A 12,475-nucleotide genomic window follows, 5' to 3' on the forward strand; every position below is an offset into this window, starting at 1 on the left:
TGAATCAAAGAACTCCAGAAAGTTCCAGAAATCAAAACTTTAATTTGACACACACTGGCAACTATTTATGTAGCATTGGCATTGTATTTACAACATTCACGCAGAATTTACATTGTATTAGGTATTGTAAGTAATCTAGAGATGACTTGAAGTATATGGGGAGGGGACTTCCCTGGTGGTCCAGTGGTTAAGGGTCTGCCTTCCAATGCAGGGGACGCGGGTTTGATCCCTGGTCGGGGAACTAAGATCCCACATGTTACCAGGCAACTAAGCCCAAGCGCCACAACCAGAGACAAGCCCATGTGCCGCAACCAAGAGCCTGTGTGCTGCAAGGAAGACCCAGTGCAGCCAAAAAAAATAAATAAATAAAATAAAGATGTTTAAAAATAATAATAAAATAAAGTATATGGGGAGATGTGCACAGGTTATGTGCAAATAATATGCCATTTTATACAAGGGACTTGAGCATCTGTGGATTTTTGTATCTCTGGATGGTCCTGGAACCAATCCCCCCTGAATACAGAAGGACGACTGTACTATGAAAAGTAGTAAAAGGCTCAGGCATTGAGGTCAGACTGACTGGGGTCTGATTCACACTTTCAGAGTCCAAGTTTCTTCCTCTATGCTACCTGGCCCTCAACACTAGTTCTGTCTTATTCATAAAAAACGCTCCAGTGCATGATACAAAGAAACAAATGCTAAAATAGGGGTGAATAAAATACTGTGTACGTACATAGGATGGAGGCATTACTTCCTACCAAGGGGCAAAGAGTAAGGGTGAGAGTATCAGAAAGACTTCAAACAGGCCCTAGCATTTGAGCTGAGCCTAAAAGGATGACTGTGTTTCCTACAGGCAGAGAAAGGGCATGAGGGCATTGAAGATTGAGGGAAAAGACTGGGGAAATGCACAAAAGTAGTAAAGCACAGAGTATAGTTGGGTTGGAAAATAGCAGATAGTCCCATGTGGCTTCAGTGCAGGCAAAGTGGAGCAGGGCATGGACTGGGTGAGGCACAAGTGAGTGCCTCCTTAAATTGTATCTTTATCTCATTCTGGTCCTGGCCCTGACTTGGAAGAATGTGTTGCAAATGGAGATGGAAAGGTAGAATTGTATGGGAAAGTACAGGGACTTAAACCCTCCATTGGGGACCTGGTAGTATTTTATAGACGAGATCCCACTGAAGGCTGCTTTTTTGAAATTGGGGGCAGAGTAGAGGGTCAGCTGTGCTGTAAGATACCCTTCTTTCATTCATGATTGGACAGATGACAAATTCACTCTAATTTTATCCCCAGGCAGCAACATTGTAGGTCAAATGACATCTGAACAGGCCCTGATATTTATTACATGAGATAGCCCATAATATTTATCCTGAAAGGGGGCAGAAACAAAAGGGCTATATGAGTGTTGAAGTATTTACTTCAACTACACTCCCAGGAAAAAACTGAGGGATGATCTTGGCCCTTACAAGTGCTACTCAAGGAGTGATCAGAACAGAGATAATCATCTTCATGCATGGACACCCCCCCACACACTTACCCAGTGCTTTGGCTGAGACTGAAAAAACCCACAGGCGTGAGTTAGTTAAGCATCTGCCCTGGGATGCATGTGGGACTTAGAGGTATCTCTCCAGACTGCAGTGTGAAGTTCCCCAAATATAAATGCAGTACCCCCAACAGGAAATACAGGCTGAGGGAACTCTGATAAGGAAAAAATATAGAGAGAACTTTAAAAATCATCTAAATTGTAGACGCATGCCACAAAAACATATGCTGCTTTTTTCACCCATAATACACTGGTAGGCTCTGCCTCCTTTATTTTAACTTGCTTATGCACGATGCATAGGATCAAAGGTCAGTTTACAGATATTAATCTATGGGTGGCTGCTAAAAATAAGGATGTGTGACACTATTATTCTGACATCAGTTCTTTGACACCAACTACCTGGAGTTAGCATCAGACTCCACAGGTTTAAGGGTGCAGTCCCCAATAATACTGCCCCCACTTGAGATCAGGTGTCAGTTGCAAGACTTGGGGGACCACCCATACTTCTGACTGACCAGTTATAAATTCAGGGGTTCCCACGACCCCCTCAGGTTTGATAAAAGTGCTATAAGTTTGATAAAAGCAAGTTTGCTATAAGTTTGATAAAAGCACTAAAAGTGCTATATGTAGAATTATAGTTTTATTAGAAAGGATAGGGCTTCCCTGGTGGCGCAGTGGTTGAGAGTCCACCTGCCGATGCAGGGGACACGGGTTCGTGCCCCGGTCCGGGAAGATCCCACATGCCGCGGAGTGGCTGGGCCCGTGAGCCATGGCCGCTGAGCCTGCGCATCCGGAGCCTGTGCTCCGCAACGGGAGAGGCCACAACAGTGAGAGGCCCGTGTATGGCAAAAAAAAAAAAAAGAAAGGATATACATAGGACAAGGTCTTGAAGGGTCTGAGATATACAGATTCCATGTCCTCTTCACATGGATTCAGGGCAACATCACCCTCCCTGGATATCAGTGTGCTCACCAACCAGGAAGTTTTCACTGGGGTTTCATTACACAGGCAGGAATGTTCATGTGATCGAACCCCAAATCCAGCCCTCCTTCCTTCTCTGGAGTTCCTGCTGGCCTAAAGCTCCAACTCTAATCACGTGGTTGGTCCTTCTAGTGACCAGACCACATCCTCACAACCAGAAGCTAACTAGGGACCCACCACAGTCCGTTTATTAGCATAACAAAGATACTCCCAGGGCTCAAGAAATTCCAAGGTTTTTTCAGGCCCTGTGCCAGGAACCAAGGACAAAGGTTAGATATATTTTTTCTTATACCACATGTTTGAGGTGTTTGTCAAACTCTAAAACGGCACAGACAAGACAACAAAGCTTGAGGGGAAAGGCCACAACCTAAACATTGGTCCTGATACTTATATTACCAGAATTCTGGAGAGTGGAGGTAGGAGGATAATACAAAGGAGGCAGGGGGTAAGAGAGGAGGAGGTAGTCCTAAGGCCTCAATCTCTAATTTTACCCACATGCCCACAGGAAGGGGCTTTCCTGATGGCGCAGTGGTTGAGAGTCCGCCTGCCGATGCAGGGGACACAGGTTCGCGCCCTGGTCCAGGAAGATCCCACATGCCTCGGAGCGGCTAGGCCCGTGAGCCATGGCCGCTGAGCCTGCACGTCCAGAGCCTGTGCTCCACAACGGGAGAGGCCACAACAGTGAGAGGCCCGCGTACCGCAAAAAAACAAAAAACAAAAAACATATATATATATATATATATATATATATAAACAGGAGGGCCTGAAGTAGTATTACTGCATAGTTGCAACTCTATAGTGAGTATAAAAATAAGGATATGAGTGGGCTTAGGAAAATTCATTACTTCCTAGTGGCACTTTCTTAAACTGCCTTGGTATCCAGTGGATGCCAGGGTAGGGGGAGAGAGGTGGGTAGGGAGAGTGGGGATAATTCAGTTAGAAAGAGGACAAGGACTTACCAAAGGCTGCTACCTAGGATAAGACCAAAGGAACAAGCCCTAAGAAGTGGACAGAGAGCAAAACACAAGGAAGAGAGCGAAGTGTCTGCACAGCGGACACATGAGACCATCCATAAAACAGTTTCCATAGGTGGTTCCCAGAAAAACCCTATTCTGAGGCCCAGCACAGTAGCAGGAGGGAGCCTAGATGGAGTATCAGCTTTTGAGTTCCTAGATGGGAGGGAGCTGCTGCCTGGAGCTCAGGTCCAGGTATCATCTTGGGAGTAGAGAAGCTTGGCAGTATCCCAAAGAGAAATCTATGTGAAGGGCCCAAAGCATCCAGATTCCCTCCTCCTGAGTCTGTTAGCTCCCATTCCCCAGAGCTGCCCAGATTGGGGTTCATTCCTCTCTTGCATCTCCAGCCAGCTGGAGCCTTGGATCTCCCCCCTCTGCCAATTATGAGCTGGTCTCACAGTCTGGAAAAGACAAACAGTAGAGAGTGAGTGCCAACTAGGTGGGAGGAAGGGAGTGTAGCTCACAGTTCCTATCCTCACACCTGAGTTTCCTGATCCAGGGCCACCGGTGTTCACAAATTGTCACTTCACCGTTTCCTCTCTCTGGGCTCCCCTGAAGCCAACTGCTTCCACGTGTCCACTTCTCCCACCCACACAGAGAAACAGAGTCACGCAGCGCTGGGCGGGGAGACGAGGGTGGGGTAAGGGCTTGCAGAAGGTAGGAGGGAGCGCGAGGCTCCGAGACACTTCCTCTACCCGGACCTAGTCTCCACCACCACCTCCCACGGATGCCAATATCCGGCCTCGAGCCCACCTCCTCTAGCAGCGGCCGATGCTTCCCTCCACGTATGCCTCCCGCAGGATGACTTCCTGCCTCTTGAGCTCCTGGACAAAAACAGACCCTGGCTAAGACGCTCGCGATTGGCTGAGGGATTGTGTCCTCAGCCAACAAAGGCCATAATTCTGGGCGCCTGAGGGATTAGCTTTCAGGCTAATGCAGCATGGAGAGACACCCACCCACGCATCCATCATCACGTCCGACCACTCCTCTCACGGCCGTCTGTCAAGCGTCAGGTGCAAGTCTTTCCCATCCCTTTTCAGTGCGACACACCTCCACGCCGGTCTAAGTGAGGGTGCGGTCACGTGACCCACAGTTAGCCCCACGTGACCGCGCACTCGGCAAGTCCGCCGCAGCCCAGCAGGACGCAGGGCACAGTCTTGTGCCTCTGGGGTTGAGCTGCTTGCTAGAACAATCTGAAGCTCCTGATGGGGTGAAGATAGAGAGCTGAAAGGAAGGCTGGATTCGGAGCCAAAGCTTCCAGCCCTAAGCCTGGGCCTTGCTCTGTGGGAGCACAGGGCTGGCGAGGAACACCCCATGAGGAGTTTGGAGACCCTCTGACTTTCAGTATTCTGTGCAAAACTCGGGCGACGTATTAAAACACACACAGGATCTGTCTTGAAAAATACTGATAGCCAAAACAAACATTCAATCTCCAATTTCCACCACCAGGACGATCTCTGTTAGCACTTGTGGTTTGTGAATGGAAGCAAAACTGCCACTTTGCCCTACTTCCATAAACCTTGCAGCCTAGAATCGGGTGGTGGGGGGGAAAGCAGGTTGCACTGTCAGAAAAATTATACAAAAATTGGGTAAAGGCAACATAGGTTACTGGATACTTGTTCAGTGCAGTGCTGGGCTTCACTTTCTGTTGATAGAGCAAGTTTTCAACCCTAAGAGACTTATGTTAACTTGCAGGTATTTTGTCCAATAGCTATGGAAATGATTTATGTCCAGTGGAACAGATAACATAAATGGTTTCAATTTATCGCCCTTAAGATATAAATCAGTTTTGTACTTGATCCAGCAATGTTATACTAACATTTATTAATTTTCTATGTGTGTATGAAATTTAATATACATGTTTTGTTTATATTATTATATTGTGTATATTGTATATACATATCTCCTTCAACCATTCTCATCTTAGCAGTTGTTGTGTTGAAAAAAAACTTCCATGTGTTCATTTCTAATTTACAAATCATAATTTTACCTTTTCAAAAATTAACATCCTCAAACAGAAATAACATTTCACCATGTCTAAAAATAATAAAACATATGATATTTCCCATAAGCCTGTATTCCCTCTCCAAACCAACTCTATCCCTGACTTCCGCAATTCTTGTCTTAAGGTATGGTATGATGTTTTTACTTATTACTGTGGAAAACACACATAACACAAAGCTTACCATTTTAACCATTTTAAAGTGTACAATTCAGTGGCATTAAGTACATGCACAATGCTGTGCAATCATTACCACTATCTACTTCTGGAACTTTGTTGTCACTCCAAAAGGAAATGTGATGATCTTTCAAATGCAACAGTCATGTAAAAAGGTTGCCATCTTTGTACAAGAGACTAGTATAAACTTAGCAACCTTGGTAATTTTACATTTCTTTAAAACATTTCATAAGCTAATCTTTCTGAAGTCTCATTCCTTTTCAACTTTTCTAAATGAGTTTATCTCTAAAAAATTCTTTTTAACATATATTCATTTACATAGCTGTATCCTTTCCAACATGTCCACCTACAACTTGAGGCACTAGATGTAAGCATATTAAAAGAAAAAATCCTTGTCTAATTAATTTTTGTATCTCCCCAATGTCTGTCACTGAAAACTTATTTAGCATAGTGTATTTTCTTCCAGATTATGGAATATATGAAGTTTCTTAGAAAGTCATATTGGAATTGCACAGAAATTGTGTCTATTTACACAGTTTTTAAAATGGGATCTAATTTTCCACAGATGATGTCACAGTCTTCTCTATTACACCAGATATAAAAGCATGTGTCATTTCATGCCAATAAATAGAACATTTTTAATAGCTGCGTGGTATTTCCTTAATACTTTCCTTGGATTAGGATCACAAAGGAAAGCTTATTCCTGACTCCATTTAATTGGTGTGCTGTTCTACTCTTTCACTCTTCAGGTGGCACTGAGCAACACCTGTACTTTGTGTTGCAAAATGTGCAGATCTGGCCCAACTTAGTTCTCCAAAGTGGCCTCATTCCAACTGCATCCCTCATTAAACTTGTCTCACCTATTCCAGGCAGACAGGTTATATCCATACTACTGGAACAGATTTTCCAATTACACACTTTTCTTTACACCGCCACTGCTCACTTCCAAGAATGACCTAATGGGTTGTCTTATCCTACTTTTCAGTGACCAAATTTAAGTGCGTGCCTCTTCTCTGAAGCATTCCTCAAGTACCACAGCCCACTGTAATCTCTTCCTTCTTAAGATCCAGGAATGGGATTTTCCAATGAGGGTATGTATGTCATACTACTCATTGTCTATGTTTGTAACTGTGCACATTGTATCTACACCTCGATTTTGAACTGAAGAAGGGTCACTTCTGCCACTTTTCACACAGAACTTTATTGAAAACACAGACTTGAATAGAGAACCATATATTTAAACAATGAATAGCAGGGTAGGTTACACAGGCGGCTCAGTTCATTGGAAGCTCAATACTGAAAAATACAGCAATGGACAGCAAGACAAATATCAACAAATTTTTTTCAGCACTAATAGTCATTTGGCATCCACAAAATGATCCAGCTCAAACCAAGAATTGGACAAAGTTAACATCAGCATTAAAATATAAGTTACAAAATAAAGCCAGACTGAAAACCAAAGCACTACTCAGGGTTCTTTGGGAACATAAGGCTGATCAGAGGCAGGTGGTTAATCATATTAGCTTTGCTGTCCCACCTCAGGATCATTCTGATTGTCTATTTGGACTTGCAGTTCCTCAGCTAACTTCTCAAATTCATGGAATGCAGAAATAAGCGGCTCAAGACTGAAATCATCATCAATTAAGGACATTGTTCCATTTTTTATAATACTACTGATATTCTGAAACATTTTAATAACAATTTGAATGTTATCATTTGTCTCTTCTATGTTAAAGAGACCCACAAATATCGATAGAGCCTTGGCACTGAATAGTTTTTTTGCCACCATAGGATTTTCAGACAAATTCAATAACATTTTCAGAACGTGAAATTTTGTTCTTGCATTGCCTGTGGTTAATAAGGAGAGAAACCCAGACATATAATTGGCAACGAGTGTGTGATAGTCTGTAGTTGTAGTGAGGTGTCTAAGCATCCTTAATCCAAGCAGCTGCTCAGGGGAACCCACGCTATGAGCAAGGGTTTCCTCACACACTTGACATATGAATGTCTCAATCATGTTTAGATTTGGGTAAGGTGGAGCCATATGAATCATATTTTCCAAAAAACTTGTCCTAACTCGGGAGGAGGGATAATTGAGCAAAGTTTCAATAAGTGAGACAACTCCTGAATCGCGAATGAAATCACGGGTAAACTGAGAAGCAGTCCTCATACCCATGGCAATCTTAGATATTTCATGAATGAAAGGATCTCGAATTTTGTCCATTAATAGAAGGAGTTCTTCAAACTCTTCAGGACCAATTTTAAGCTCACACTGTATGCAGCTGCAGGACCAACTCTCTGGCTCTGCACTCTCCCTGGTCCTAAGATGTTCTCGAATTTCCCTGACTGACCGGTAGGACGGATCATACTGAAATGGGAACTCAGGGTCAGGCTGATCAGGCTGAAGCAAAGATTCCTGCTCTTCCCCTTCTGGGGTAACTTCCACATTCTTGGGCTTTCCCTCAAACATTTCAGAGTATACGGATGCTGCTTCCTCAGGAATTCTAAAGGGGCTTGGGGATGGGAAGCCAATCCCATGACAAGGACCAGGTTTGAATTCAACAGTGACCTCTTCCCAGGTTTGGGGCCTGGATGATACATTAACTCCCTCCTCAGCTGTATCTCTGAACCTGGGGCTAGCCTTGTACACAGGATGGGGATTTAAGTCAAAGCAGGCCTCATCCCTGTCCCAGAACCAGGACCCAAATATGGCCTCTTCTTCAGACTCTGGCCTGGTCTCTTCTCTGGCCACAGCGCCCAAACTGGACTTTTCCTCCGCCCAGAACAAGGATCCACCAATGGCCCCCTCCTCAGCCCCTGGCTCAGATTCACAAATGGCTGAAGCCCCAGCCTCCATACTGACCTCTTTCTCTGCCCAGAACCAGGACCCAATAATGACTTCCTCCTCAAACCTGGGCTCTTGTTTGACCCTGTCACTGTTATTAACATCTTTCTGGGCCCTGGGCTTCAAGACAGGGTTAGACTCTTCCTTGTCTCTGGGTCTGAATCTACTATTGGCTTCTTCTCCAGGTAAAAACCAAGACTCTTTATAGTACTCGTCTTCAGACTCAGATTCAAAAAAGTCCTCTCTCTTTGTCCTGAGCTTGGACCTCATATTTGCCTCATCCCTGACTCTGGGCCTGAACAAATTATTGGTATTTTCTCCAGCCCACAAGCAGAATGGGTTGCCAGACTCTTCCTCAGACCCAGACCAGGAATCAATATAGGGTTCTTGCTTGGATCTGGGCCTGGATCTGGGATTAGGCTGATGTTTGGCCCTGTGCCTGGACCTGGTATTGGCCTCTTCCCTAGGCCATGATCTGATACTGGCCTCTTCTCCAGCCCAGAAAGAGGACATTGTAGAGGTCTCATCTGCTGACCAGAATCCAGACTCATTAGAGGCCTCCTCTCTGGCCCTGGACCTGGGATAGCACCAAGACCCCATATTAGTTTCCTCCCCTGATCCAAACCAGGGTTGGATTCCTGTCTGAACCTGGGAGCCAGGAAAGGTCTCAGTGTCTACACTGACCAGTTCCCTATCCACAGATAAGGCCATAGGTTTAGCAGCTGACCCAGACTCAGTATTGACCAGTGGCCAGGTTACTGCATTGGTCTGAGACACGCCCTCTGCTTGCGACATTGCCTCAGCCCCAAACTCAGTCTGGGCCCAAGCCTGGGCTTCATCCTTGGGCCTTGCCCCAGGGATTGCCTTGGCTTCAGTCTTAGGACGTGCCCCACCTACTGCCCTGGCTTCAGTTTTGAGTCTTGCCCCTGCCATTGCCTGGGATTCAGTTTTGGGCCTTGCCCCGGCCATTGTCTGGGACTCAGCTTTGGGTCTTGCCCCAGCCATTGCCTGGGACTCTGTTTTAGGCCTTGCCCCAGCCATTGCCTTGGACTCGGTTTTGGGCCTTGCCCCAGCCATAGCCTTGGACTCAGTTTTGGGCCTTGCCCCAGGTGTGGCCTGGGTCCTAACCTTCGGTCTGACCACCATTGGGACTTCATTCTCTCTCTCAGCCCCACCTCCAACCTCTTCTCCAGGCTTCTTTTCAGGCTTGGCCTGGACACCAGGCTCAATCTCAGCCCCAGTCATAGTACAAGTTACAGAGGAGTCCTGATTAAATACCACTAGCCCAGTCTCAGCCTCTACCACAGATCTGTCACAGTTTTCTATCTTCACACTCTAATCTTTCGATGATTCAGGTGATACAGTTGGAAACAAAAATTAGAGTCAATCACCAGTCCAGCAGTCAATCAGCCTCCTTTCCAATCCCAGTCTCAGCCAATATTACAGACAGAGTGTAGAAGAAGCACAACCAAGCTGGGAGAGGATGGATGGTTCCCGGGTGGGTGCACACCTGTTGAGGGTGGTGGTTAGCAGCAATTCCACCACCACCAGAGATGCCACTGGAGATCAATCTAGGAATCGAGAACGTGCGGCTTTGAGTCTCTTCCAACTGTGTCACTCCATGCAAAGACCCACACACAGAGACTGGACCTTGAATGCTTCGTGGGAGAGTTAGGCTATCAGAAAGTCTCTCTGTTATCCTCATTTCACCCCACACCCTTTACCCCCAGAGCTGTCACACTGCTTTGCTTGCTACAACACAGGTGAGAAAATGGTGGAAAAGTATCTTGGCAATGGGAGAGGCTGAGGAGCCCTCAGACCAGACCCTAATCACCCTTGGACCTGTGCTGGTCTCCTCTACCCCACCCAAAAGTTGTACCCATTCTCATACCTGCACTGTTGTGGTGAAATTTTCCTCTCCTTGCTTTGTTCCAGTGGTATTAAGCCTTAAGCAAACAGCAGGCCATCCTATGGATAAGTAAACATACAGGAGAAATTAAGTCTGAGTGCTTGGTTGACAGGCAGACACCCTGATCCCTGATGCAAATATCTCTTTCTGTTTAAGTGTCTAATTTGTCTGATGTTTCCTACAGCTTGATTCCTGCTCTCAGGTCTTCTCCGCCCATTCACAGCCCAATCCACACCTACCCCAATGGTCCTAATACTCCTGCAGGAAATGAGAAACGGGTTCTGCAGCAGTGTGCAAATCAGAAAGAGAGTAAGACATGTGAATCAAAGACACCCAACTGGATCAAAAACACCTGTCAATCTTCCTCTGTAGCTGCCCGTTGCATTGCCCCACTTTGCACAAACCTCCAGAGATTTAAGGCAGTCTTTTCCTTCTTTCCTTCTCTGCAGAAGTAACCAGCCTTAAAGCAGACCTATGGACCAAAGATAAAAAGGTTAAGACAATCAGAAGACCATGGTAGCAACTAAGCGCCTGATGGACAGACCAATATCAAGGATAGGACTCCATATACTGTCTTCCAATATTCAGAGTCCTCTTAGTAGAATATTCTCATTTTATCTTGGCCCTCTATTTCAGCATTCCAGATAACAAACATCTTCTCTTGACGTCATATTTTTCGCATTGCTCCCTTCTCCAATTCTGAGGATTCACCACTAGGTGCACCACATCCTTTGCCTTACGCATTATAAATTGGGGGAAGGGCGCCCGCATATTCTAGAAAACAGGTTGTGCAGTGGTACTTGTATTTATAATTTGTCCCACCCTCACCTCCCAGTCCATCTTTACCACCCCAATTTTGGATGGAGGTGAGGGAGGAAGGCCAGGAAGTGTGGAGAAACCGGGTAGACAGGAGAATTTTAAGAGGCATTCCTGGATGCCTGACCTGCTCTGGTCGCAGTCACACCATCCCAATTCGGGTGTCCAGTCAATGGCTGCTGCCCACCCTCACCCTCATCCCCACACAACTTTAGAAATACAGGCCGTTTTCCTGTCCCTAGTTTTTCTCAAGCCTCTCCTCTACAGATGCACCCCATGGCCTGAAATCGCCAGACCTACCGCGCACACAGGACACTCTGGCATCAAAGAGGCGCCTGTGCGAAGGGACAGCACCCGGCACGCGGGGTCCCACAGACCCCTTTCCAGAATCAGGGCCCGGGCGGGCGGCCCCCCGCGCCCGCCCGCTCGGCATCCGGCTCCGACCGCCACCCCCGGCGTTCTCCCCAATGCCCCAAACCTGGCTCCCCTCCGCCATTTCGCCCGCAGCAGCCTCCCCCACAGCCCTCTCCTGGCACAGGCACCGTCGACGGCGGGGCGCGGGCACCCAGAAAGCCCGCCGGGGAGCGGCCGCGCCGTTCGCCTCCCCAGGATCCGAGGGAAGCCCTGTGGCCAAGACCTCGCGCCCCGGGCCCGGTCCGCGCCGGTCGCCGCCCCCTCAGCGCCAGGGGTCCCCCAGCGATGCGCACCTCTCTCAGGGACCCGCTCCGACCCGGTTGCCTCCCCCTCGTCAGGCTGCCAGGGTCCGTGGGGCAGGGTGTGAGCCGCTCGTCGCCCCCAAGACACCCCCCCTTGCCTTCGCAGGCGCAGGGTCCCGATGGTCGGCCTTCCCCTCCTGTCGCAGCTCCTCACTCGGATTCCCACCGCTCGCCGTGCGGGCAGAATGGCAGAGGCGTCCAGCCCCCCGCGCGGCTGCGCCAAACCTGGCAGGGGCTACGAAGGCTGCGGCACCAACCGCTCGCGGCGAGGGTGTCGGGAAGGGGGCGGAGGGATACGGCACGAATGGGCTCGACGCCCCCTCCCAGGCCCACCGTAGTTCCGACCCAGAAAGGGGCGGGGCCAGGAGTCCCGGCCTCAGGGGCGGGGCCACGCCGGCCCTCCACCGCCCCCCGTCGGGCGACCACCCTTCCCACCCCGCACACTTCTGGCACCGCAGCGTGTGGGGCAGCGGGC

General features: G+C 47.7%; 2 protein-coding genes across 3 annotated transcripts in view; both read right to left on the reverse strand.

The window, feature by feature from the left end:
- ARMCX5 (armadillo repeat containing X-linked 5) overlaps window positions 1-12,475 on the reverse strand; it is a 149,686-nt gene that overhangs the window by 6,972 nt on the left and 130,239 nt on the right. Inside the window, exons 4-6 of one of the 2 annotated variants that reach the window (XM_089904260.1) lie at window positions 10,873-10,940; window positions 10,451-10,527; window positions 10,021-10,130 (exon numbers count right to left, since the gene is read on the reverse strand). In XM_089904260.1, coding sequence (XP_089760386.1) covers window positions 10,500-10,527; window positions 10,873-10,940 — 96 coding nt within the window. In that variant the 3' untranslated portion in view covers window positions 10,021-10,130; window positions 10,451-10,499. Of the gene's footprint in view, window positions 1-10,020; window positions 10,131-10,450; window positions 10,528-10,872; window positions 10,941-12,475 lie in introns of those variants that run through there. The other variant, XM_089904261.1, reaches the window with a different exon arrangement.
- On the reverse strand, window positions 6,326-9,812 carry GPRASP2 (G protein-coupled receptor associated sorting protein 2). Its single transcript, XM_022566460.2, has one exon. The coding sequence runs from the start codon at window positions 9,802-9,804 to the stop codon at window positions 7,234-7,236; it is 2,571 nt and encodes an 856-aa protein (XP_022422168.1). The 5' UTR covers window positions 9,805-9,812; the 3' UTR covers window positions 6,326-7,233.

This window comes from Delphinapterus leucas, chromosome X (genome assembly GCF_059928025.1).
Source record: "Delphinapterus leucas isolate spDelLeu-1000000601 "Yukka" chromosome X, BTC_Dleu_Yukka2, whole genome shotgun sequence".
Lineage (NCBI taxonomy): Eukaryota > Metazoa > Chordata > Mammalia > Artiodactyla > Monodontidae > Delphinapterus > Delphinapterus leucas.

Bases quoted from the DNA above. Each gene is read 5' to 3' on its own strand.
- GPRASP2 (XM_022566460.2), bottom strand. From the start codon at position 9,804: ATGACTGGGGCTGAGATTGAGCCTGGTGTCCAGGCCAAGCCTGAAAAG.